Source organism: Alligator sinensis, unplaced genomic scaffold, assembly GCF_000455745.1.
Source record: "Alligator sinensis unplaced genomic scaffold, ASM45574v1 scaffold240_1, whole genome shotgun sequence".
Classification (NCBI taxonomy): Eukaryota; Metazoa; Chordata; order Crocodylia; family Alligatoridae; genus Alligator; species Alligator sinensis.
Genome location: NW_005841902.1, coordinates 2,376,629 through 2,401,396, shown reverse-complemented (window position 1 = coordinate 2,401,396; position 24,768 = coordinate 2,376,629). Strand labels below are relative to the sequence as shown.

Sequence of the window (24,768 nt, the reverse complement as noted above, 5' to 3'; positions counted from 1 at the left end):
CTGCTGCATGCACTCCCAAGGGGCCGGGGGGACCCGTGCCCCTCAGATTTGTGCATGGGGCGGGCAAAGACTGCACGCTCAGACTTCCACCCTGCTTCCCTCCTCTGGGGCCTCTGCAGCCCACTGGGCATGACCCAGCAGCTGACGCGCCACTGCCTTCACTGCAGCCCCATGTCAGGAGGTTTGGCGCCAGAGCAGTGCGTAGCGAGCAGCGGCAAGCAGCTTCTCCATGTGGCTCCGCTGTTCCCTGCTGCGCCAGGTCGCACTCATCGGCAGTGTTCCCTCTAAGGCTTAGTGCTCTGTGAGCATGCCGCTTTGGTCCGTGAGCACGCCACTTTGGGCTGTTCCTGTATTGGTCTTGCCTCCCCTGTAGCAAATTATTCTCACAACATTATTTAGGAGAAAAGATTCTTGAAATACTAAACTATATATATTATATATTTTATTAAAAAAAATTAAAATATACAAAACCCTACCAAAACAGAAAAGTTTATGTATAATTCTCCACCTGAAGAGAGCATGCAAAAGATTTCATGTGACAGACATAAATCACATCATTTAATATACTCTGTAAAGCTCTCAGGTACTGTGAAACATTGAAGGTATGCCTGGTTTGCCCTATCTGGCAGATTTAATCACTTTTTCAAAAATGATCAACACTGCCTCCATGTGTCCTCAGCCTTTGAAAGCAGCGTGGAGTCTCGTGCATCCTGCTACTGGGCAGACCAGGCAGCGAGGAGGCACATGGCGTCGGGGCTCAAGGTAAAGCTTGTTTGAAGGGGTTGGGGAGTAGAGCAGTTCCCCAGAGCCAGCGGAGCCTGCATGTTGCCTGGCTCAGCCCCAGCCAAAGCTCCAGCCCCTGTCCCCACCTCTGCTTTGCCTTGGGGAGGAGCCACTGCTTGCCCCACGTTGCTTTCTCTCCCTGCAGGGATGCCGGCGTGGTGAGGAGTGGAGCGCAGCTGAGCGGTAACTTACTGCCAGTCCCAGTGCCTCTGCCGCACTCCGGGTTTCTAGGAAGCTGCAGCCCAGCTTTTCTCTGGGCTGGTGCGCTGCATTACAAAGCTAATGTGTGACAAGGTTTTTTTTTGTGGACGGCTGTGCATGTACGCACCTTAGAGGGAACTTGCCCACCGGAGGCCCTGAGGGAGGGAAGTAGGGTGGGAACCTGCAGCCTGTGCCTGCTTCGCATACAGATCTGTGGGGCAAGGGACCCACTGCCCCTTGGGAGTGCACACGGTGACAGGGAGCTGCTCCACTTCCTGAGCAGGCAGCAGGGGAGAGCTTGGGCAGGTGGCTGCAGGCCTGGGTTCATAGTCCTGGCAGTTGGTGGGGGGGCCCTTTGGCAGGGCTGGGGGAGCAGGGACTGTAGGTCGGGGGGCCAGAGGTACCAGCAAGCCTGTGGGAGCTGTGAGGGAGGGAGGAGTGAGTGGCAGAGCAGGGCCAGGGGCTGTGGGTGGCAAGTGAGGGGCAGCCCATGCCCACCCCATGCACAGATCTGTCCAGCAGGACTGGGGGGGGGGGGGGGGGGGCTTTCATTTTAATAATGAATTTGGGGGGTTTTATTAGAAAATTTGCAATTTTTTTATCACAGGAAAACCAGGATTCCTGGTAATTAGTACACAGGATCATATCCATTCCCTGCCTTTAATCTCCAGTCCACAAAATATTATTTATGCTGCATGCTACAATGTCATCTTCGTGTGTATTTTTTGCATTGTGATGGTGTGGACTAGCTACCTCAAGGGTTGGCAACCCCTGGCACTCGTGCCAGAGCATGGCAGTTGAGGCTGTTTAGTTTGGCATGCCATAGCCAATCTGGGCTGCGGGCAGCTGCTGCTGGCCATGGAATTGGGCTGCTCGCAGCAGGCAGCAGAGAGGCTGCAAGCCCTGCTGCAAGCACCTGGGGCTCTGTGGCAGGCAGCAGTTGCCCACAGTCCCAGCCAGATGTGGCAGGCAGCTGGGAAGCTGCAGCTGGTGCACTGGGGTCCAGAGCCCTGGCCCGGTTCCATGGCAGGTGGTGGCTGCATGCGTACCCTGGGGCATATGGCGGGGAAGGGGCTGGGGCAGTGCAATCCTGGCCCCTTGTGTGTCGTGCACCCCGGGCATGTGTGCAGCAATTGCTGCCATGGAGCTGGGCCCTGGTGCAGCTGTTTGCAGTCTGCGCACTGCCTGCTGTGAGCAGCCTGGGCTCTGTGGTAGTGGTAGCTGCATATGTGTCTTTGGGGCTCACAGAGGGAAAGGGGCCGGAGGCAGTACATCCCAGCCCCATTCCCACTGTGCTCCCCAAGTGTGTGCAGCAGCTGCTAGCAACGAGGTGGGCTGGGCTTGCGGCTGCCTGCTACAAACAGCCCAGGCTTCGTGGAGGGCAGTAGGGGCCTGCCCATGCTGCTTGCAGCAAACAGCTACGAGGCTGCAAGCGACTGCACCAGGCTCTGGAGCCGCAACCTGGCTCATTGCTGGCAGTGGTTGCAAGAGCGCTTTAGGGAGCATGGCAGGGAAGGGACCGGGGCTGCTCTGCCACAAGGATTGGGCCCCTTGTGGCTCCTCTGCCATCTGCCCCTTGCACACCAACATCTTCCAAGTCCAGGTTGTGGGTTTTTTGGTACTCGGCCCAAAAACATTGCTGACTCCTGAGCTAGCCCCTGGTGAGGAAGAGGAAGAAAGCTGCTGGGCTGGGTTGGCCCCACCCTAGTCTACTTACAGCCACTGTCAAGCTGAGAGAATTGCTTTAAAAGAGGGGAAGCAGGCTCAGAAAGGGGAGGGCTCTCAATACTGACTGATCCTGCCTGTAGGTCAGATGTCTTCTGAGGAGTGAGCACTGCAGATTCCCAGGTCAGCATGCATGTTTGGGTAGATTGCAGCACGGGGACCAGGGAGGTGTCCGAGTGCCACATTACATGTTGCATGTATTATAAACAAAACAGACTTTTTTTATCCCGCTATATACAATTTTGGCTGCTTGTAGTTATAAAAAATAATAAACAAAATGTGTCCTACTTTTTTCTCCCTGATTTCTTGTTGCTGTAGTTAGCATTGATGTGCTTCTTACATTGCTGAGGAATATTCTAGTTATGGGCATATCTTAGTTCTACTGTATTCATCCCTTTCCCAGTCTTTATGTTTATATAAACCGTAACTATGGTACACAAGGTGGACCAAGTTTCCTACTGGTATAAATTGGCAACATTTCTGGAAGTCAGCAGACCTGTAACTTTAGCAAAAAATTAACCCCTGTATATAACATCAAATGCTATTTGTGAGTATCTAAGACCTGTGTAATATAAAACCATTGGTGTTTAAATTCCACACTTTTTGCATACAGCATGCCTCAGAATAAAATGTACACCTCATTTTTGCAAGACAGGATTACAAAAAAAAAATCTTTCCTTGTTGTAAGTATTTGAGTAGTGGCAGCTAGGAGCTGAGTCTGTTCATTGCTCTGCTCCCTATGAGTCACATGCAGGTTTTAGTTTTTCTTTCATCCAGTAAGGCAGAAATTGCTGTTATGGCATTTCTCGCTTATAATGTGCGCTGAAATTTCCAGTGGCTGGTTTTTGGAAAAAAAGATGAGATAACATGGCAGTCTCTTGAAATTCCGGGAATAATACAGAGGGTGTAAACATAAACACGTTTGTTGCACAAATGGCTAGTTTCGTGCCCCTGGAGGCTTGCCCAATTTACCTCAAGGAGAGAGTCACACGCAGGATGGGTCCATCTCGAGTTTATTGTTTGTGCAAACAGATCGACAAAGGGGCTGAGTCGCCCAAAGCAGAGCCGACCCCGAGTGTGTCCAAGGTTCCACTTTTATAGCTTTACATAAACAGAGGGTTTCAGCGTGTCCTGCAACTATTGGCGACATTACAATTTCCTTATTGTTACGTCTTATCTTGCAGGTCGAGCTTAGTTGGTTATTGGTTAGTGTTTCTTATCAAGTTTTACCACATGCGTAGTCAAAAAGCAGAACTGCGGCAAAAGGCCCTGTCGCATGCGCAGTCCAAAAGCAGAACTGCAGCAAAGGCCCTGTCACATGCGCAGTCCAAAAGCAGAACTGCGGCAAAGGCCCTGTCGCATGCGCAGTCCAAAAGCAGAACTGCGGCAAACCTAATGCCTCCTAGTAACCCCTTGTCTAAGGCGCTGAATAAGTATGGTTACGAAATTTTATGTGCAGAGCAGGCCTCAATCTGTATGCAGAAGCTATTGCAAAGCATGCTGAATACAAAAGCATTTGCAAAAAGGCATTATGTTTAAGTTCTAGCGTATTTTTTACTACAATTCCCCCCTCAAGATGCTTTCTAACTCTAATTTCAATAATTGTCAGCGATGGCTAGCTTTTGGTAATGCACAAGCATTTCGTGGTTGACAACTGACTGAACAGTTCGTCTTAAAAGGGCCATGATGCAGGGTATAATACAGGGAAGTAAACAAAGCACCGACATCAGTAGGCAAAAGGCCACCAAAGCACCCCTTAACCATCCAATCTGGGGAAGCCAGGATGTAAACCAATCAAAGTTCCACCCATTCCATGTTTGGACAGGGACATGCGCTACCTTCTCCATATCATCTGCTAAGGTCTTTATCAGTTCACCATTATCATCAATTTCAACGCAACAATTGGACAAATTTAACTTCTTGCACACCCCTCCTTCACTAGCAAGTAAATAGTCAAGAGCTAAGCGGTTCTGCAGTACCGTAGTACGTAGCTGGGTGAGCTGGTTGCCGATCAGACGCAGGGCGGCGGCAGTTTTGTTGGTAACTACCTCTACTACGGCCTGGAGTCTAATAATGCGGTTTGTTAAGTATGTGGGCTCTCTGCCAACCACATTTGGTTCCCAAGTTGCTGGGCCATAGTATTGAATGATTCTTTCTGCCGGCCATTCATCATTACCCCATCGTTGGCCCCCTCCTGCGGCTATCTTCTCAAAGAAGTTATCAGTGCTGCGTTTGATGCGATGCGTGTGGGATTGTGGGGTCTAAATGCCAGGAGGGTTAGGTTGTGTTATCCAAACACCCGGAATCAAAGCTCCCAAATAACAAGTCCCAGTCCAATTGCGGGGGAGCTGTCTATATGCCCATCACCCACAGATCCACCATAGCCCACAGGCTTCAGTTGTGGTGGTGGCGCGGGAGCCCATTAAAGCTAGGGTTAGGGAGCTCCTTGTTGTACTCCCACGTACCATGGTACCGTTTCGGTAGTGAGTACAATTAACGCCCCAGGCAGAAATCCACTCCTTACCCAACAGGCAGCTACAATTATCAAACCTGTTGTATGAGACATTAGCACAGGTCCATGTACCCTCCCGACGGGCGACCTCCTTAGAAATCCATGTCTCCTGACACTTTGACTGCCCTACCTTAAACCCCTCTCCCTGTTGGGAAATGCAAATAGATCCAGTAATTCTTGTTACCATAACTCTCCCAGATCCATTGTATTGTAAGGAAAAATTTCGGTTAAAGCCCCAATCTGAGACTACACCTGTTCTATTGAGGGGAATTGGCAAGAAAGGGACTCGTTTCTTCTTTGCATTTCAATTTTCAAAAATTATAGAAGTACTATAGAGGAAAAAAGCTTTTGTCTATGACTGATTCATCCCATGAAAAAGTATCCAAAGCAACTAGGACCTCAGGTCCTCAACACTTTGTATGTAAAGAGTAAAAGCTACTCCAAGACTACTCCATAGTGCAGCTACTATGCACTAAGAAACAATCGCTTGCCTGTCGCAGCAGCATCTCCAACTACTATTCTTATCTGACCTTTCCTTTCTAAGTAAGTTAACCAAGAAACATGCTAATGTTTTTGTCTCAAACTCCTCCAGGGTATTTTAATACCTGGGAACCCTTTTAGGGGGCATGGACAGACAAAGATATGTAAGAGAAATACTGCCATTGCCATTGAACTGTGGTCCTTTTTTAGCTCTGTCTTTACTAGCCCCCAAACCTAAAGCAGTATAGAGCTGCTTTAGGGGAGGCAACTGTCATGACCCAATGATTGTGTGCGCGCTTCGGCACTGTAGAATTATTTCCCGCCATATGGAGCTTTCTTTGCACGGTGCAATTCTTAGCTGCAGAGAGAAAACCCCGGCACAAAGGAGTTCCCGCCACCCGTATGTAAATTTGTTTCCCAGTATTGGCTGTTTCTAAATTATTCCCACGTGGTGGCTAGCGATTGGCTTGCTAGTCATATAAGAGGTTTGAGCAGTTTCCGCCCAAGTTGTAGAGGACTCCACAACCATCTTGTGGGGACTCTGAGCATGCGGCAGAATAATAGAAACTTTGTGTGCGTCTCAGAGGAGTTTGGCGGCCTGATCAACCACCAACCTCTTCCTGTCTCGTTCGTTAAATTCTTAAGATGTATCTACAGTTTTGCGCGCTCGTCAAGGGTATCCAGAGCTCTGTCGTGTTTGTTTTGCGGAGCCTAGCAAACTCTGTGCGTGTGTCTTCGGTGGAGCCTAGCAAACTCCACTTGTGTTTGTCTGTAACTGCAACTCAAGAAAGTTTTTCCTGCCTGCACCGCGACTACCTATGGTGTAAGTAAAACAATCTTTAATTAACCGCTACGAGTCCGTGCCTAATTCTAATCCGTCGTGTCAGAGTCCCCGCCCTACTGTTGTGGGCTCCCGGCCACAGCCTGCTGTGCGCCCCCGAAAGCCTCGGACCACTCCCGGCCCGCACAGCAACAAGGATAGACAAATACGCTCTTCATTTGCTAATGTGAGTTTAGTGCTTCTGTATTAGGGGCTAGCACAACATGTGTCAAATTTCAGTTAGCGTTATGTTATGTTAGAAATTATGCTCAGAGAAAGGGGTTTCCTTTGGCAATACGGGAAGCACAGCCTGTACCTTCAGGGGCCCTCAACTTCCCCCATAGTAACTAAGCATGATAGACAAGCTTAACGGCAGACCTGTGCCTTATTTGGTCTTACCCTGCAGGTTGAAGAAGAGTCATGCAATACTAGTAATTTTCCGCTAAAGCTTTGCGCATGCGAAATATCATGTAACCAGAGAATATAAATATGTGTGTGAGAGTGCAACCGGGGCCCCTCTGCCTTTCTAAGGTCGGGGGACCTTCGTCTGAATAAACTGAAAAGACCACACCCTCATCTCCTGCTTATTTGAGTCTCAGCTGGGAAACGAGCCCCATTGGGGTCAGGAGTATTCTCAGGTGTTCCCTTTCCAGGTTGGGAGCTTAAGCGAATAATTTCTCCGACAGTTGGAAGCCTTTTTCTCTGCTCCAGAACAGTTATCTCTGGAACCCATTCAGTGGTTGAACTCATGCTGTGGTTCATCCCTCCCCAACTTGTTTAATGTTTTTGTAATACATGAAGCTTTTGTAATACTATGGGACATTTGTCTGGATGGAAAAATACCAGCAGATGTATAGAAGATGCACAGACCCACGTCGCTTCCATATCAAATCCAAGTGGCATAATCTCTTCTTTACTGAATGGTATGGCAAATATAAACAACTGAAGCTCTGAATCATTGAGGGTGGTGCTGGTGCTGCTTTGACATGGAAGTTTTTTGCCCTCAAATTGTCAGAGATGTCCACAACTTTATGCTTGTTTGGATTCCTCATTGATTCTGGAATGGATTCCATGAATGGCCTATACCACCACCTCTCAGAGTTAAGTCTATAACCTGTTTCATGCATTTATGACCTCTGTAAATCTGTGTACCTGAGGGTATAACCCTGAACCTTTAAAAATCTAAGTTCTGCTGTCTCATTATTTCCCTGCTGAGTACTGGAGCCAAATTTAAATTTTTGGTTTTGCTCATTAGAGTCTTGCAGCAGATTATCTCAGGTTGTGAAGTGGATTGTGTGATTTGCTAGGATTCAAATGGCATCCATGTTCCACTGCAGCGGTGGAAATGTCAGTCTTGAGACCAACTTTTGAACAGAGGACAGAGCATTCTTGATGGTGGGCTCATATAGTTGGGATTACCACTGAAAATATTAGGATGGCTGTAAAATCTCAGCATTTTCAGAAAAAAACCCTAAACCTATGGCTTTGGACAGTCTTCCTACAGTAAGAGCCTGTTTAAAAAAATAAGACAAACAAAAAAACAAAAAGACCAAAAACCCAAGCCTGAAGCCCATAAACACAAAATAAACTAAATCCATTCTTTGCTGGCTGGGCAGAAAAGAGAGAGACTGAGATTTAATGTGCAGAATTTTTAATTTTGGAAGGTGGTAAGATAATAAGAGTGCACGTGATGAGGGAGGAACATATAAAGAATATATATAGAAAAAAGTTAAACATAAACACATCTATCTTGTTTACACAGTCTTACCAGAGGAGTGGTATTAAAATTCAGTGTAAGAGCATATTCAGGAATAGAAGTCATACAATATTCTTTGTCACCTTTTAATCACATTTTCCTAATTATGAATACATTAATCCATCTTCTAAACTTTACATTTGGTTCTATGTGCACAGAACTTCCATTTAGGATATTATAGGATAGTCCATGGTATGCCTCATGAGAGCAGCTGAGAATTTAGTATAGTTTGTAGTATACAAAAATCCTTGTGAGGTACAGATAATAATAATAATTTATGTTATGTATGGAAAGTTGAGGCAAAGAGATAATGACAATTCCTACTTTTGATATAATGGTTTTCATCAGGAGATCCAAATGCTGTCTTGTCTAACACTGCCTCCCCAAACTTAAGATATTTGTTGAAGGCAGACAGAACGTTTGTGGTAGTTAGGACCAAAATCCAGATCACACTTATGACTGAAAATGAAGTTAACTGCAAAATCAATATTAGAGCGCACACTGTAGTATTTAGAGCTTTTGGCTCTGCTGCTTATATTTTCAGTTGGGCCTCAACACAAAGCATGATATAGAGTGGGGTCATTGTTTGATGGATGAACAGAAGACATGGCTCTTCTGTCTGTGTTCAGTTTCCTGAATCTCGATGTGGTTTTTGTTACCAGTGTTCACCAAATTTTCCTATTCCATCTGTTTTTTCTGAGTACAGAGTCCCTTTCTGCTTCAGTCATAGGGTCCATATAAGATAAACAAGTAGATAAAAGTAGGGTGTCTGGGGGAAGGAAATGGTGAAGTTAGACCCACAATTGAGAGAGCTAGGTCTGCATTTGGATCTGCTAGGGCAAATTCCTACACTTGTGCAAAGGTATTGATTTCACTGGGACACTGCATTAGTTCAGGAGTCTGTATTAATGCATCCGGTTGAAGGATTCAATTCCAGAAGAGCTGATTGTGTTCAGAAAGCTTGTCCAAGTGATAATTAAGAAGGGAGGGGAGCACAATAACTGTTTGTAAATATTCATAGCATGTAAGCATCAAGAATGCCAACAAAGGTTATAGTATGTAAGCATCAAGAGTGGCACAAAAGGTTATAATTAATAGTAAAAGAATTAAACAGGGAAACCTTCTCTCAGATAGAAATATCAGCAGAAAGAAACTAGCAGGGAGAACCTCAACAAAGGTATCTTCTAAATTATTCTGTACGTACTGGGAATTTCCACTGGTAAAGGCCTCTTGTGGTCAGCCTGGTTTTGCTGCCACCTGCATCCTAGTGGCTCAGTAGAGATGTGCAACCAGGACTGAGAAATCCTCCTTTTGAGGGATATTCCTATGAGGTGGGAAGTCATAGAAAAGATAATAGAGCCTCAAGCTGTACTACTTTTATTTTGGGTGGTCTCCCTGAGGCTGTGAAGGACAGTTTAGTCCTTTTCCCATGGACATGGAGCTCAATAGAGGTTCCACAAGCTCTCAAAAGAAACAAGCAGCTATGGAGGAGGCTGACTTCTGCATGGGAGACAAATGTGCAAATGTCTCAGGTGATCTTGGTCAGTGGTCTTTCTGGATGTGAAACAATACCTCAAGAATGCCTGGCCACTGTAGACTTTTTTGAAAGGAGCTTGGATACTTGTTTTACAGTGTTCCTGACCTAACAGAACATGACCTAGATGTCCTAATGGTGGGTTTCTAGAATTTCTGTTTCTAGTCACCAGAATATGGTGTAGTATGCCTTAATTCATTTTTTAAAATCTTGAATAATAGAGATTTAAATTAGCTAGTTTCAAAAGAAACCAAAACTAACAACCGAACACATTTAGAAAGGTAAAGAATGATACATACACAAGTTCAGAGGTTATATTATTCAATAGTCTCCCCTAGAGAAGGAACAGTAAGAGCTTGAGTTAAGAGTTTTTTTTTTTTATTTTCTTATCCTGAGGTTTCTTGATACACATACTCAGTACATGGATAGAAATAGAATATAATATATGCTAGAAAATATTTTGGTTCAGCAAAGAAAGCATCAGTGAGCTAAACTATTTTGTACAATTTTATGTTAGCTTGATCACTATAGTGCAACAAAAAAAATCCATAATGGTTCAAAAGTTGTATGAAGAACTTCTACCTTTTTGTTGTGACAGATGTTGATGCATTTTAATTTTTCTCCTTTTTATAGGTATTTGCATATTTTCCTTTCCAGTGAAAAGACCTTTTGTTTGCCATAAGAAGGCTATTATCCAGAATGTTAATGGGTTTCTAGCTATTAAGATGTAATGATATACCTTGAGTATTTAAGTATAAATTTGAAAAATCTCCATGAGCAATCTCAAAGGAATACTTAGAATGCACTTCTAGTAAATTGGCTCATTTTCTTGTAATTTACTAGAAGTGCTGATATGAGAGCAGTCATAATGTGAAAAGTACATTAATCCCTGGAGTTACATTGTATGTATTAAATTATTACTCTCAAAGTATAAAACATATGAGACCATTTAGCTTTCATTCACACTTGTTACTTAGAATCACAGTAGAAAAAAAATCACCTTCATTTCAGGCAAGGAATTAGAAACAATGCATTTAGCATTTTTAAAAACAAGATATGTGGTAATAAGTTTGGTCTTGCATAGCAATTTTTCTTTTCCTGAGTGTTGGACCGAAAAGAGGACTGTCATTAGTAAGGCTATATTGAAGTTTATATCCTTCTGTGTTGGTAAACATTATTATTTTTAGAAACTGTTTCTTTCTGACATATTCTGTAATTGTCTGATAAATTAGTCTGGTTGCTACTCTAGCTATCAAAGCCTGAAGTCCTTTCTTGGGTAACAGGCTCAGTGTCACAGTATAGGAATTTAGGTTTTGAATTTTTACTAGCAGAGGAAGGTAGATAACTTTGTAATATACCCATTGCACTTGATTAAAATATTCTCTGTTTTCCTCTCTACAGAGTAAGAGAAGTGGTGAAACAGCAGTTCCTTATACTAACTTATATTAATCAACGATTATAGCACTGGGAGGCTGAACACCCTGGCTGTTACTGGAAGTATGTTGTATAAGAAGCGATTAAGAATTGGTAACTCTGTTGCCTAGCCAACTGGAACATGGAGACACAGCTAGACCCTAGTAAGGATGATTTGCCCCTAATGGCCAACACTAGCCACATGCTGATGAAGCATTATGTATTGGACTTGGATGTGGATTTTAAAAGCCAAATTATTGAAGGCAGCATAGTTCTCTTCTTTGAGACTGGAAGCAGTTGCAGGAAAGTAGGCAGTAGTGTGGAAAGAGCCTGCCATCCACGGTCAGATGAAACCTTCAAAATTCAGGCATTTGAACTCTGCCACATTCCTGTGACAAATGCAAGTGCCTGCTCATCTAAAACTGGATATAATGATTTTGCTGTCTGTGGTAAAGGTGAAAAAGATACTTCTGATAAAAATGGTAACCATAGCAACAGGGCACAGGCTTCTGGGATTTCTAGTTCAAAGAAGTGCTGTGACATAGAGAATCATGGGAGTGAGGATTTTCTGCTGGTATTGGACTGCTGTGATTTATGTGTGTTAAAGGTCGAGGAGGTGGATGTTGCTGCTGTGCCAGGTATTGAAAAATTTACAAGGTCTGCCAAGCTAACTGAGGGTTCAGAAGAGCTGGGAAATCTCAGGAATCAGATTGTACATGAACTTGTGACTTTACCTGCAGATCGGTGGGAGGAACAGCTCTACTATTACACTTGCTGCAGCCAGGCGCCTGGTTGTGGAGAGCTTCTGTTTACCACTAGCACTTGGAGCTTGGAGATAAGGAAGGCAGGGATTCGGATACCAAGAGACTTTCCTCGTGCAATAAGGATCTGTTACAAAACAAAGCCAGAGGGAAGATCAGTTACGTGGACCACAGACCAGAGTGGCAGGTATGTACAGTTAAACACATGGCAATTTTGTGCACAGGGGAGAAGAATTTAAAGCGATGCATTCAAGGATGAGCAACCATGTGAAGCAGATGAACGTGCTTTTCCACTGTTTTCTTTTCATCCTTACTTTGAATTTTGCCAGGCTGAAGAAAAGCAGATGAACCCAATTCAGACGCAGTGCTGTGTGTGTTTGTTTGTTCAGTCTGCTTATTCAGGGCTGTGAGTAAATGATTGTGCTGCATATTGAGTATAAATTGAGGGAGGTGAGGGGAGTGAGGAGGTGCAGGCTAGAGAAGAGGATGTGTACATGATAGACTACTTTCACTTTTAAGCATTCTACATTCTTTTTCCTTTTTCTGGCACAAGGAACAGATCACACAGGATAAACATTGGTATGCATAATACTCGACAGAGAAGTGATCACAAACTAGTCTTTTCTTTCCTAAAAAATACTGTATTGAATCATAGTTAGAACCTTTTCCTGCTTAACCAACTTTTCAAATTCCCTTTGTACATCATGCAAAATACATTGACCACAACTAAATTGTCAGCTGAGTTTGTGAGAAACATGGTTATCATATAGATAGCTTTTGTAAAGGTGCATGGTGTTGTACAGAACTCTTAAAGGTACAGACCCCTTCCCTGAAGTGTTTTTGTCTCTCAGACTAGCATCCTTGCATTTTGGTCTGGGGTTCTTTGACTGAGATAGCTGAGAAGCAGCAACAAATTTGCTGTGGCATCAAGTTTGTGTGTGGGAAGGAATCAGGTTCAATAAACACTTGCAACCCATCCACTAAAAGAGACTTGGAGTATCTTATCTTAATCACACTTGTGCAACTTGAGACCTGCTTCATGCCCTGCAGTTGCATAAAGGACATTTAGATCATTTTAGTATCGAACCTTGAAACTGTCTTTAATGAGAGAATGACTTTGCTCGTGCTGATTACAAATCAGTAGACATTTTCTATCTTTATCGGGAGATATCATTGGTATGGTTTCTCTTCTTTTTCCAATGAAGTCCTGCCTTGTTTGCCATTATGTTGAATGAAGCATAAAGAGCCCGACTTGCCCACAGTCACACTGGTTTATCAGTGTCTTCCTGGTTTTCACTTTAGCCTTGAAGCTACAACTTTCTCAAAATCAGCTATCCTGGGACTTGTGTGTGTGAGGGTTTATCTAGTTAATATATTGAGTATCAAGAGAATTTTTATAGACTGAATCGCTAAGTCCCCTTGAATTGAATTTTTTTCCCTTTTCATTCCAAAGGATCGTGCTCTTGTTTTTGCTGCTTATATTAGAGGCAGCTCATGGGAGTCGCACAGAAGTGTGTAGGCTTTCATGCGGAAGAGAAAAGACAATGATATTTGTATTAGAAAGGCTAATGTTTGGTGATGTTTGCATTAGAAAGTCTGATGGTACAGCTAGTCTCAGGCACTTTATTTTTCTGTCTAGTACAGGGCTTTTTATGAAAGTATTCCAGGAATTACTTCCTGCCATCAGAATAAGTCATTTGTGAATCACAGTTATTAAAATCCTTTATTTCAAATTTTGTGATATGGGATTTAATAGAAGATAATACTGCGAAGAGTGGCATTAACCCTTCTCTGCCCCATGCACAGCATACTATCCTTTATTTTTCTTCTTTCCTTTCTTTATTTTTAGAAATAAAGTATATTGCTAATATGTGAGTGAAGAGTCATTTTATTTTATTTTATTTATATATTAGCACATATTTTTATTTATATATTTGATATGTGCATGGTGTTTTACAGTGACCCAGTATTAAATTTTCCCCCAAGGAGTTTATAATTTGGCGTGTTAATTCTGTAGAAAGTTACTCAAATGAATGATAAGAAACAAACATATTGATTTTAAGTGTAGCTTCCCCTAGCTTGTTTGTACAGTACTTTGAATGTGGAGTGTCCAGCAAATATTATATAAGGCGTTTATTTTATTTGTTTTAAACACCACTTGTGCTAGACAAGGATTTGTCGGCTGCATTTGTATGAGTGGAGATATTTGGAAATAGTTTTAAGGAAATTAATATGGACATGTAGAGCACATTCCTTTTTCCAGCGTAGGGCAGAATACATGGAATTCCAGTGATTCCCTGTGTGACCTTTTGATACTAGAAAAATGTATTAATGGTCACAGTAAGAGCTTGTGTCCAGCCATGAGGCGTTAGACTGCTAAGTTAATAACAGGTGTCTGGGATCCTTTCTACAAAATCAATGAATTATGGGGCAAAAAAGAGAAATGAAACCATTCCTTTTTGCTTTCTTCAAAAAATTAGATTTTCAGAGACAATGTTAGATGGAATATTACAGTTAAAAATACTCACCAGTTTTACCCATCATTACATAAATATTGAAATGGAACAATGTTTTCATATATTTTACTGATGTTTGTGCATGGTACTCATCTGGGACAATGAAAAAGCTGATTGATTCTTCCTTATTTTTTAACTTTCCAGTTATACATGATATTGCAATATTTGGGTTACAGTGCTTGGGTAGTAAATATTATCCATGTTAGATAACATTGAAAGCTAAGCAAAAGTATATTTTCATTCAAAATATTACTAGAGAACATGAATGAAAACATTTCCATTAATATCAGGCCTTACAAATGCGTCTCTAAAACAAGTGTTGGGTTTCTATCAATATCCTTATGGAAAGGATATGTAGAATAGGATATCACTTGAAGACTGGGAAAAATGACTATTTTCTTGATTCGAGAAGATGGTTAAGCATGTTTTCTTAACTTTGACCATGGGACTAGCATCACAGAAGTCAGTGAAACTATTCAAAATCTCAAAGTTAGGCATCTATTCAAACATTTTGATTAATTAGGACTATTAAAATATAATCCTAGTATTTAATGCTTAATGTTTATGAAAATTAAATATATTCTGTTTTTTAAAGGTAATTTTCATAATGGACAACTTTGCGAGCTCAAGCTGGGTTGTGAAATTTAACCTAGCTTCTTTCTGCCTTACTGTCACTACTCCTTCTAATAAGGATGCTGCAATTTGAATTCATTTGACAATCATATTGATGATATATGACCTGAACGTCCTCTTTTTTCCACATAGCTGTGTCTGGAACAAAAATACACTTCTATTTGATGTTCAAAAATTAGAATAAATAAAGACTGTTTATGTCCCAAAGAGCTAACTGTCTTTGGCCCAAATTTTGCATCTACTTATGCATGTATTTAACTTGACTATCCTGTTATCAAGTTGTACCTAGGGAAGTTTAGGTTGGATATTAGGAAAAATATCCTCGCTAGGAAGGTAGTAAAACACTGGAACAGGTTACTCAGAGAGGTGGTAGAAATTCCATCCTTGGAGGTTTTCAAAACCCGGCTAGACAGAGCTTTGGCTGGGATGATCTAGTTGGTGATGGTCCTGGTTTGAGCAAGGGGTTGGACTAGATGACCTCCTGGGGTCCCTTCCAACCCTAACTTTCTATGATTCTAATGCTAGGTGTCTGTATCTTGTCAGTCACACTAACATGCAGCAGAAATTCAGTAAATTTATTTCAGGAAACGTACTCTGAAATATTCTAGTCCCAGGTTGCTCAACTTCTAGCCAATGGACCAAATCCAGCTCGCAGCATTGTGCCATCTGGCCCGTGGGGCTCCCCATAGGTTCAGAAATATGGCTGTGGGAGAGCGGTGGCACCACTCCCCTGCTGCCAAATCTCCGGCCCGTTGGGGAGCCCTGGGTCATGTGTGCTGGATCTGGTGCCCAATCCCAGCACTCAGGCTGGGCAGGGGTGATGCTGGGTCCCAAGGCCCAATTTTGGTGTGGGAGCCTGGGAGGTGGTAGATCTGGGGATGTGCCTCCAGTGCACAGGGAGCACGAGAATGCAGTGCCAGCCACCCCAGGGCACAATCCTGGTGTGCGTGGGGTAGGAGGGCGTGGTGCTAGGCCCCTGGGGCGCAATCCTGGTGCATGGGGCAGGAAAAGAGCAGTGCTGGGCCCCAGGGCCCAGTCCTGGACCATGGGGCAGGGAGAGGGTGGTGCCAGGCCTGGGGCCTGGTGGACCCACAGATGGGGTCCATGCCACTCCTCTGGCTTGTGCAGCCAAAAGGTTAAGCACCACTGCTGTAGTCCAGTGATGCTCAGCCTTTTTCCTCAGCAGGCTGGATGGGCAGTGCCTGGTTCGACCGTGGGCTAGATGGTCCACGTCCAGCCAATCTGACCATGTGTAGGGGGGCTGAGGGGCAGCCTGACCCCTCAAGTGGGGAATGGGGCTTTACCTGGGCCCACCAGTGAGAGAAGGGGGAATAGCTTGGTCCTGTGGGAAGGAAAAGGGGTATGGCTTGGCCCCAATCCAGCCCTGTTGGGAAAAAGGAGGCATCACCTGGCCCCAATCCAGTCCTATGGAGGGCAAGGGGTTGTGGCTGGCCCCAACCCAGCCCTTTGGAGAAAGGGGTGTGTGGCCCAGCCTTCCAGGGGGAAGGGATCAGGACCTGACTCTGACTGGGCATGTGGGGCTTGGGAATTTGGGGGGGTGGTGCAGAAAGTGGCTGTATTCATGGCCACTGCTCCCTCGCTGCCAAATTTCCCAACCTGTGGGGAGCCCTGTGAGTTAAATGTATTGCATTCATGGGCTGCATTTGGCTCACAGGCCAAAGGTTGAGCATCCATGTCTAGTTCATCAAACCTGGATGAACCTTTACCATCTCTTCTTTTGGGGTCAGTTAATGGTGGGTTTGTTAATATATTTGTCCCTTTTTGAAAGCTTTTCATCCATTAATTTTAAAGTCTGTTTGGATTTATTTAGCATATGGGTAGCTGAAACATGTTTCTTGAGCACTTATTGAGAAATCGGAAATCAGAAGATACTCATAGTTGCAGCTAGAACCTCTGATCTCAAAGGCTGCATCCTAGACAGTGGTTCTGCACCAAGCAGTGCTGGCTGCTGGCAGTGACACTATTTTTGCACCCCGTAGTAACTCCCAAAGGTAGTGCCCAGGGCTGCAGCCCCCTGCCCTCCCATCTCAGTTATTCTACTGGTTTAGAAACTAAAGACAAAGGCACATGATTGCCTTCTACTTTTGTGATATTTGTAACCAAAGATCTCTATTCCATTCTTAATTTTGAATATTTTTATACTGGCAAGTAACATTTCTAAAAATATTTGCAGAGTCAAGAATGGTTTTTGACTAATTACACTATCATTAGATTTCATAGTTAAGATCTTATATGACAAGAGATGGCCAGCCTATGACACGCTTGCCACAAATGAAATATGGCAACAGCAATGAATAGGGCAGGCAGTAGAAAAAAGAGGAGCAGATTAGGCAGGGAGCACAGGGCAGGAAGCAGAAAGCAGAGCAACAGTTGGGTAGGGGAAGGGGATTGGAGTGGCACTCAGGGAGGCCACAGGGTTTAATTTGTGGCAGCCCCCATTGTTATAGAACTATATGGAGGCAGTTTGCATCCATGACTAAGGTACTTTGGTCTCGCTGTAGACTGAATAAAGCAAGGCTTCATTTTTTGCATTCAGACAAATATCTTTGCAAATTTAAGAGGATACAGATTTAATTATTATTTAAATCAGAGGTTGCCAACTTGTGACATATGTGACACTAGTGGCACAGGCAGCCTCTTTGTGTGGTACACAGCAGATTGGGCAGGGAGCACAGGGTAAGGTGAGGTAGGCATACCTGCCACAAAGATTGGCCCCCATTGAATTAAATGAAAGCTTAAGAGAATCATCACTTGGTTGAAAGAATTGCTTTATATCCTGTGGGTTGTGCAGCAAATGAGAAGCTATTTCCCAACATTTAACTGGACAATGTAGTAGTTAGAGGCCAGACTTGGAACTATATACTTAGTAGCTATGTAGAAATTAAGTGTGGGTCTACTGATTCAGTGAAACCGCTTGCCGGCCATGTATCAAAACATATTGAAAGTTTGGATTGATTCAGTTAGATAATCCTCTCTATCTGGTCCAAGATCTGCTCTCAGCTTTTGATGATATTCCTTTAAGTCCACTCTGAGGTTTCAGCAGATGAGGCTCAGTCATGGAGTTACCTGTTACCAATAAAAGAAGGGGAAGGAAAGAGAAAAAGGCATGATACAGTTAGAGAAGGGGAGAAATCAAGGAAAAAGGAGCTCCAGTACAAATTCACTTGCTGTAGCAGGATGCAGTCTGACATATTCTCTGAGCTCTTAAGGTTTTGATGTTTCTAGGAAAATATGAAAATTGAAAGATGCTTTATAAAAATGAAAAATGGGTCAATTTCAGATGCTTTCAAATTTAAAAATGCTATTTTTTTATTTTTTGACTAAATGTAGTGAGGATCGTTTTTTTGCTCCTTAGTGCTGGAAAGAGAATGGAATGAAGCAAGATTAGTGACTGCATAGGAGCCTGAAGTCTAGACAGCTGTCAGGCTGATTATCACAACCACTTCCACCTGTGGGAAATGATCTCAAGACTCTGACATGAGCCATTTGGAACTGGTTGCCTGTTGCATTTTTATATGCGTTCCGGGGTGGAGTGCAGGACGTTTCAGGAGGCACTCTAATTAAAAAGCCTGCAGCGTCTCGTGTATTCAGTGTTCCACATTTCAAAATGGCAGTGGGGGCGCTCTAATCGATTAGTCAAGTCTGCTCCGACTCATTCTAATCGGAACGCTTTGGAGCATGTGTATAGGTGCCCATATTAAGCAGTTAGAACTGAGATGCTGAATGAAAAAGACCTCTGACAGACATCTTGTCTCAGTACAAGTTCTGAACAACATGCAACTCCACGAGTAAAGTGAAATGCTGTGTGGAAGAATAGAGCAGTTAAAAGAAATGTAGAGAACACCTGGAGGAGGTTTAAACAGTGCTTTGATCTATATTTACAAGCTGTGGTGCCAGCACAGAGTGATACTGATAGCTGATTATTAAGCGGCCATATCGACTGATAATGATCCAGTAGCCCGGGGGTGTCAGCTGGGGGTATGCATACCTCCGGGGGTACTTGGAAAGGCCCTAGCGGGTATGCATGGGCGGGCAGGAACAGAGTGACGCCACCCACCACCCTACTCCCTCCCAAGAGCAGGGCTGGGGGTGGTGGGGTTGAAGGCAGCGGCGCCCCTCTGTGGGCAGCAGAGGTGCTGATCAGCTGGCCGGACATGGTGGGGGGGGAAGCTCACACACAGCGACCACTGCCACCCCCACCCCCTTGTGCTGCCGCTGCTCCACATCCAGCCGTGTGCCACCCCTTGGTCCCGTCGTCCCCCCACCCAGGGCCAGCCACCAGGTACACTTATTAACAAAGGTTGAAAACCCCTGCAATAGCCGATTTACAGGAATACAGCAGGACAGCATGGAGAGCAGCGCCCTGCAGGTAAGTCTGTGAAGGGGAAGGGACATGGGGAAGGGAACGTGTGTGGGGGTGCAGTTGAGGCCCCCACAGTAAGGGAGGGAGTTGGGCAGGTGCTGTCCAGCCATGGCAGTGAATGTGACCCTGGGGCTTGGGCAGGGAGCAGGACAGAGCTGCGGGTGGCTCATCCAGGGGGTTGGAAGTGGAGGCAGCTCCCCACTGCTGTGCACATCCCTGGGGGAAGCATGGGAGGGCATGTGGCCCTTGGATTTGTGCACAAAGTGGAGGTGGGCTGCCTGCTGCGGGCTGTGGGCCAGGGGTGGTACCAGCCTCTTCCTGGTGGGAGAGCTATGCCAGAGCTGGACTCGGAGTGCGGAGGAGCAGGGTGGGTGGCGGGGCTTGGAGGGGAGACTACAGGTGAGCTAAGGCAAATTTTGGGGCAGCTATAGCCCCCCACCAAGCACCCTCCTTGCACTGCCCCTGCTCGGGGCACTCTTCTGTGCAGCAGAGCAGAGTGCCCCAAGCACGGGTGGCTCTAGAGGTTTAGGGGCAGCTATAGCCACCCCAAAATTTGCCTTGACTCCCCCATAGCACCCCCTGCCACTGCCACCCACCTGCCCTGTGCTGCTGGGCCTGCCCCCCTCCCACCCACTCCAAGCCCATCGCCAGCCCAGCCCTCCCACCAGGAAGAGGCTGGTGCTGCCCCTGGCCCTGAACCCACAGTGGGCAGTTCACCTCTGTCCTGTGCACAAATCCATGGGGGTGGTAGTGGGGCGGGGGCACATGGTCCTCCACGCCTCCGTCAGGTGTGCGTTCAGTGTTGGGGAGCTGTCCTCCCTCCCCACCCTCGGCACCCCCTGGACGAGCCACTCCATCCTGCTCCTTGCCCTGGGGTCCGATTTACTGCCCTGGCTAGGCAGTGCCTGCCCCTGCTCCACTCCCTCCCTCACAGTGGGGACCTTAATCTTCCCCTACTCCATGCCCCTTCCCTCCTCCACACTCCTTCCCTTCAACGGACTCACTTGCAGAGCACTGCTGTCCACGCTGTCTGGCTGTGTGCATGCATGCGGCGTCCAGGGACCCCCACCAGAAGGCATATTATATTTATCAGTGATATGATTGACTACACTGGGCAAAAAAAGCCAGTAGCTAATAATGTTAATTTTCCTTTTAGCAGTGCTGATCTGATATGTGACCGATATATCAGTACACATCTACACTTTTCTGATAGTAGCTGGTTCTGAATCACTTTCATATTTTTAATAGTTTCGGCTATCTCAGGAAGAAGAGGCTAGCTATGAAACTGTATTACAGAAATGTGAGTACTGTACTCCATGCAAAAAGGAACCTAGGAGAGAGACTTTTCAATAAAGTACAAAAAGAAGGTGAAAATATAGAAGAATTTGGCTCTTCACCCTCGATTGTTTACAATTCTGTAATTTTGGCAGGCTAACTGAATTCTTAATAAGACACTAGATCGTGGCTAAGACCTGGGCCAGAGCATTTGGTTTATGTCTGCATGGCACAGTGCCATGCCAGGTAGAGATACGTGAGTTAGCTCTGAATGAGCTAGCTTGGGTTCTGGAAGAAGTACAGATACATTAACACTGTGCTCTGGCTGGACTAATTAACTCTGCTGAGAGAAAATGTGGATATTGTGCTGTGTAGGCATACCCCCAGAGAGAGACTTCTGGCAGGCCCCAATTCAACCCTTGATAAGGCAATTAGAATTTGCCAAGTAAAGGAAGCTGCCTATTCCAGACTGAAACTTGGAGATGATGGAGAGTGTTCTGGCATTGTGTATATTACAGAGAATCCATAATACTACAAGAAAAGTTATTTGAGGAAGCAAAGCCTTGAGAAAGCAACACGAGCTAAGACAACACCTGGCATTTGGAAAACTGCAAGATCTGCAAAGGATTACATACCTTTGCAATTGTTTGTAATTATCAGCTGTGTGCACACCCTGCACAGAGGAAAACACCACTGTTTGCTCAGAGGAATTCTTCATAGGAACAAAGGATGATGTTGGGGCAGATTAATGGAATATCAGCCTAAAGGCAAATGGAAGATATATTCAGGTTATGTTGCATGGTGGGTCACAAGTCAATGTGGTGCTAGAAACAATAATATATGCACTGTAGAAAAGCCACAGGTAGAAGGTGAGGCATAACATTCAGGGTTTTCAGTGGTGAGCTGTACTCACCTGAGGAAGTATGGAACTAAATGTATGTGTAAATACTTTGGAAAAGATATTTGTAATAGCAGCCAGGGTGGGGGGAAGAGGGAAGTGTACGGTTGGGTTAAAGTTATGTCAGGTTCTTGGTCTGATCAGGGAGATGTGTTCCATGGAGGATAAGCAGCCTGAAACAACTGAGGAACAGTTTGGAGAGCTTCCCTTTCCAAGGTGGGAAGCTCTCAGAAGAGTACAAGATGTTGAAAGGGCTCACAGATCTTGCCTTTAAATAGTTCTCCCTTACCCTAAGGTAGAGGCTAGAAAGGGTACTGGATAGGCTCATTGCTCTGGGAATCATAGAGCAAGTAGAACTATCTGCGTGAACACAATTAATGATCATGTAGAAGAAAAATGATAGAACCTTTCACTTCTAAATGTATCTAAAAGAAATAATTGCATGAAAAGATAATTTTTCCCATTATGTACAAGGGGAGAAATTTTAAAGAGATGCTTGATGTCAGATCTTTATCTGTTTGATGTGTCAGCATGGTTCTGGCAGATGCCCTAGAGCAGCACATGTTTGTAGATACCTGGCATACCCTGTGAGGGGCCACTATATCCTTGGACTGACATTTGGGATGTGTTTGACACCCAAATAAAGAATAAAACTTTTTTTTTTCATGGTCACACACTATACATGGATGACATTTTTGACCTGTAGACAAACAGTGAAAGAGTGCAACCAGAGGTGTTGAGCAGTTTAGAAAAGAACCAGAGCTATGGCCTAAAGAGAAACTGAAGCAATCGTGTCCTCTCCCTCCCCTTCATCTTCACACGGCTAGTCCCTCCAAATAAAATCCCCAAAACAAATAAAAAGTAAATTTGTGTAAAGAAATAGTAATCCCAGGAGAAGTATTAACAAGTTTTAAGCCAGTATTAAGTTGAAACAAGCATGTAGAGCCCTGCTTCCCCTCTCTTTCCTCCTTCCAACAAGGGAGGTATAGAAAGATTCTTTAGAATGGTGAATTATTTAGGGACATTGGTGCATAATCTAGCTGCCTGAACCAGGAAGATGACTATGCTGCTGTGCAGCGATTTGCCATAGATATGAAATGCAAATCTTAAGAGGCCCCGGACTTGAGGTGTTCTAACAGTAAACACAAAACAGGTTGCTTAGGAGAGTATTGGCACAGTTTTTATAGCAGTGTGGTGAAAAGTGGAGGCCAATGGATTGTGTGTCATGGGTACTAACAAACTGAATGTCAGCTTGTTTATGTAGGCTACAAACAGACATTGTCCTTGTGCTGCCATACAAATTGTTAACAGCACAAAACTTAAGTGAACACATGTTCCTGCCTCTTGTTATACCCCAGATACTCCAAAATTGGTGGCACAATGATTGCTTGTAATAGTCTATGCTGCCTTTTCTTGGTGAACGTCTGATTGGTCATGGTGTGGAAGTACTGGCAGTCTGGGGCTGACCATACTCTCCAGCCACCCTGGGCAGGTGCTCCCAGGGTTTCAGGGGCCTGATTCTGTGGGATAATGGCCCCAGATGCCTGCCCCTGACCCAGGAGCACCCCAGGGAGCACCAAGCATTCTCTGATCCATGGTTGCAGATGTGCACCTTGGGAATTCCCCTGCAGGGAGCATACATCTGCAAGTACAAAGCTGAGCACATGTGGGGTTCCTTTGCCCTATAGCATGAAATGTGTGCCCTGGGATTCCCTGACAGGGAATTCCTGGGACCATGCCTTCAAACACAGAAGGGGGAACACATGGGGTTCCCTTGCTCTGCAGTGTAAAATATGCACCTCAGGATTCTCTGCAAGGGAATTTGTGGGGCATGTGTCCGCAGGGACAGAGCAGGGAATGCAGTGGGGTTCCCCGGAACCCCTCTGGGTTGTGGCCAGGCCCCCAAGGCTGTTATCCTGCACAATTGGGTCCCTGAAGCCCAACGAGTGGCAAGGTCTAACCACGCAGGACAACAGCCCCTGGTGATATCTGTTTCTGCTAATCAGTTGCATCAGCTGTGCTGAGAGATGTCCCAGCACAGCTGATCCTGTAACATGAATGTCTCTTTGTAGCTATAGAGAAGGTAGCTTTGGCTTTAGCCCATAGGGCCTAAATTTCATGCCTTATTAGAGGTGCACTGGTACATCAGTCCAATATCAGATTGGCACCGATATAAAGAAAATTGTCTATATTGGAAATCAACCTGAAGTGGCTGATAGTTTGGCTGATAAATGGCTCGTGCATGTGCGTAGCCATGAGGAGCGCAGTCGGCAGCATGGAGAGCTGCGTGGTAAGTCTGTTGTGGTGGAAGGGAAGGGGCGTGGGGGGCCACTATGGTGAGGAGGATGTGGGGCTGGAGTAGGTGCTGCCCAGCCGGGGTGGGGCAGGGGAGGGGGCACGGGATGGAGCTGCGTCTCATGCGGGGGGAGGACGGCTCCTGCCAGTGAGTGCAGCTCATTCGGCAGCTTGTCCACTCATCCAGTGGCTCCTGCTGCTGCTCCCATCGCTCATCTGGGAGGGCATGAACAGGCAAGTGCCCTTGGATCTGTGCAGGGTGGGAGGGGGACTATGGGGTGGCTACAGTGATCTTTGGGGTGGCTGCAGCCCTCCCCCATAGCCCCTCCCAGTGCCACTGCCACCGCCTGCCCAGGGCTGCTCCAATGTCAGCCCCAGCCTGCAGCTGCAGCCCACCTCGCACACGCCCCACACATATCCAGGGCACACGCCCCCCACCCTCCGGTGTCCTCCCGGGGTGCGTGCAGCAACGGGAGCCACCTTCCCCTTCTGTGCCCCCCGGATGAGCTGTGGCTACATCCCACGCCCTGCCCCATCCCAGTTGGGCAGTGCCTGCCCCAGCCCCACTCCCTCCCTCACCCGCAGGGGCATTGATCTGCCCCTCCCCTTCCCCTCTCCCTTCCACCATAACAGACTTACTAGCTGCATGCAGCTGTATCAGAAAACAGATTGGTATGGGTCGATATGCCTCCTTAAAAAATGGCTATCAGTATCGGCTCCAAAAATCTCTACTGGTGCACCCCTAGCCTTTATTTATGTGACCCAGTGTTAGTCACCATTGG

General features: G+C 45.4%; 1 protein-coding gene across 19 annotated transcripts in view; it reads left to right on the top strand.

Moving 5' to 3' along the window:
* The first annotated feature begins 679 nt into the window (after positions 1 to 679).
* Positions 680 to 24,768, top strand: part of CUNH9orf3 (chromosome unknown C9orf3 homolog) — a 307,749-nt gene continuing 283,660 nt past the window's right edge. For 16 of the 19 annotated variants that reach the window (XR_003092784.1, XR_003092780.1, XR_003092782.1 and 13 more), the window contains exons 1-2: positions 680 to 762; positions 11,213 to 12,172. Coding sequence is in view for 15 of the 19 variants with exons in the window: in XM_025197657.1 (XP_025053442.1) it covers positions 11,367 to 12,172 (806 nt within the window). In the remaining 4 variants the exon portion in view is untranslated. The remainder of the gene's footprint in view (positions 763 to 11,212; positions 12,173 to 24,768) is intronic. The other 3 variants (XM_025197652.1, XM_025197649.1, XM_025197658.1) reach the window with 2 other exon arrangements.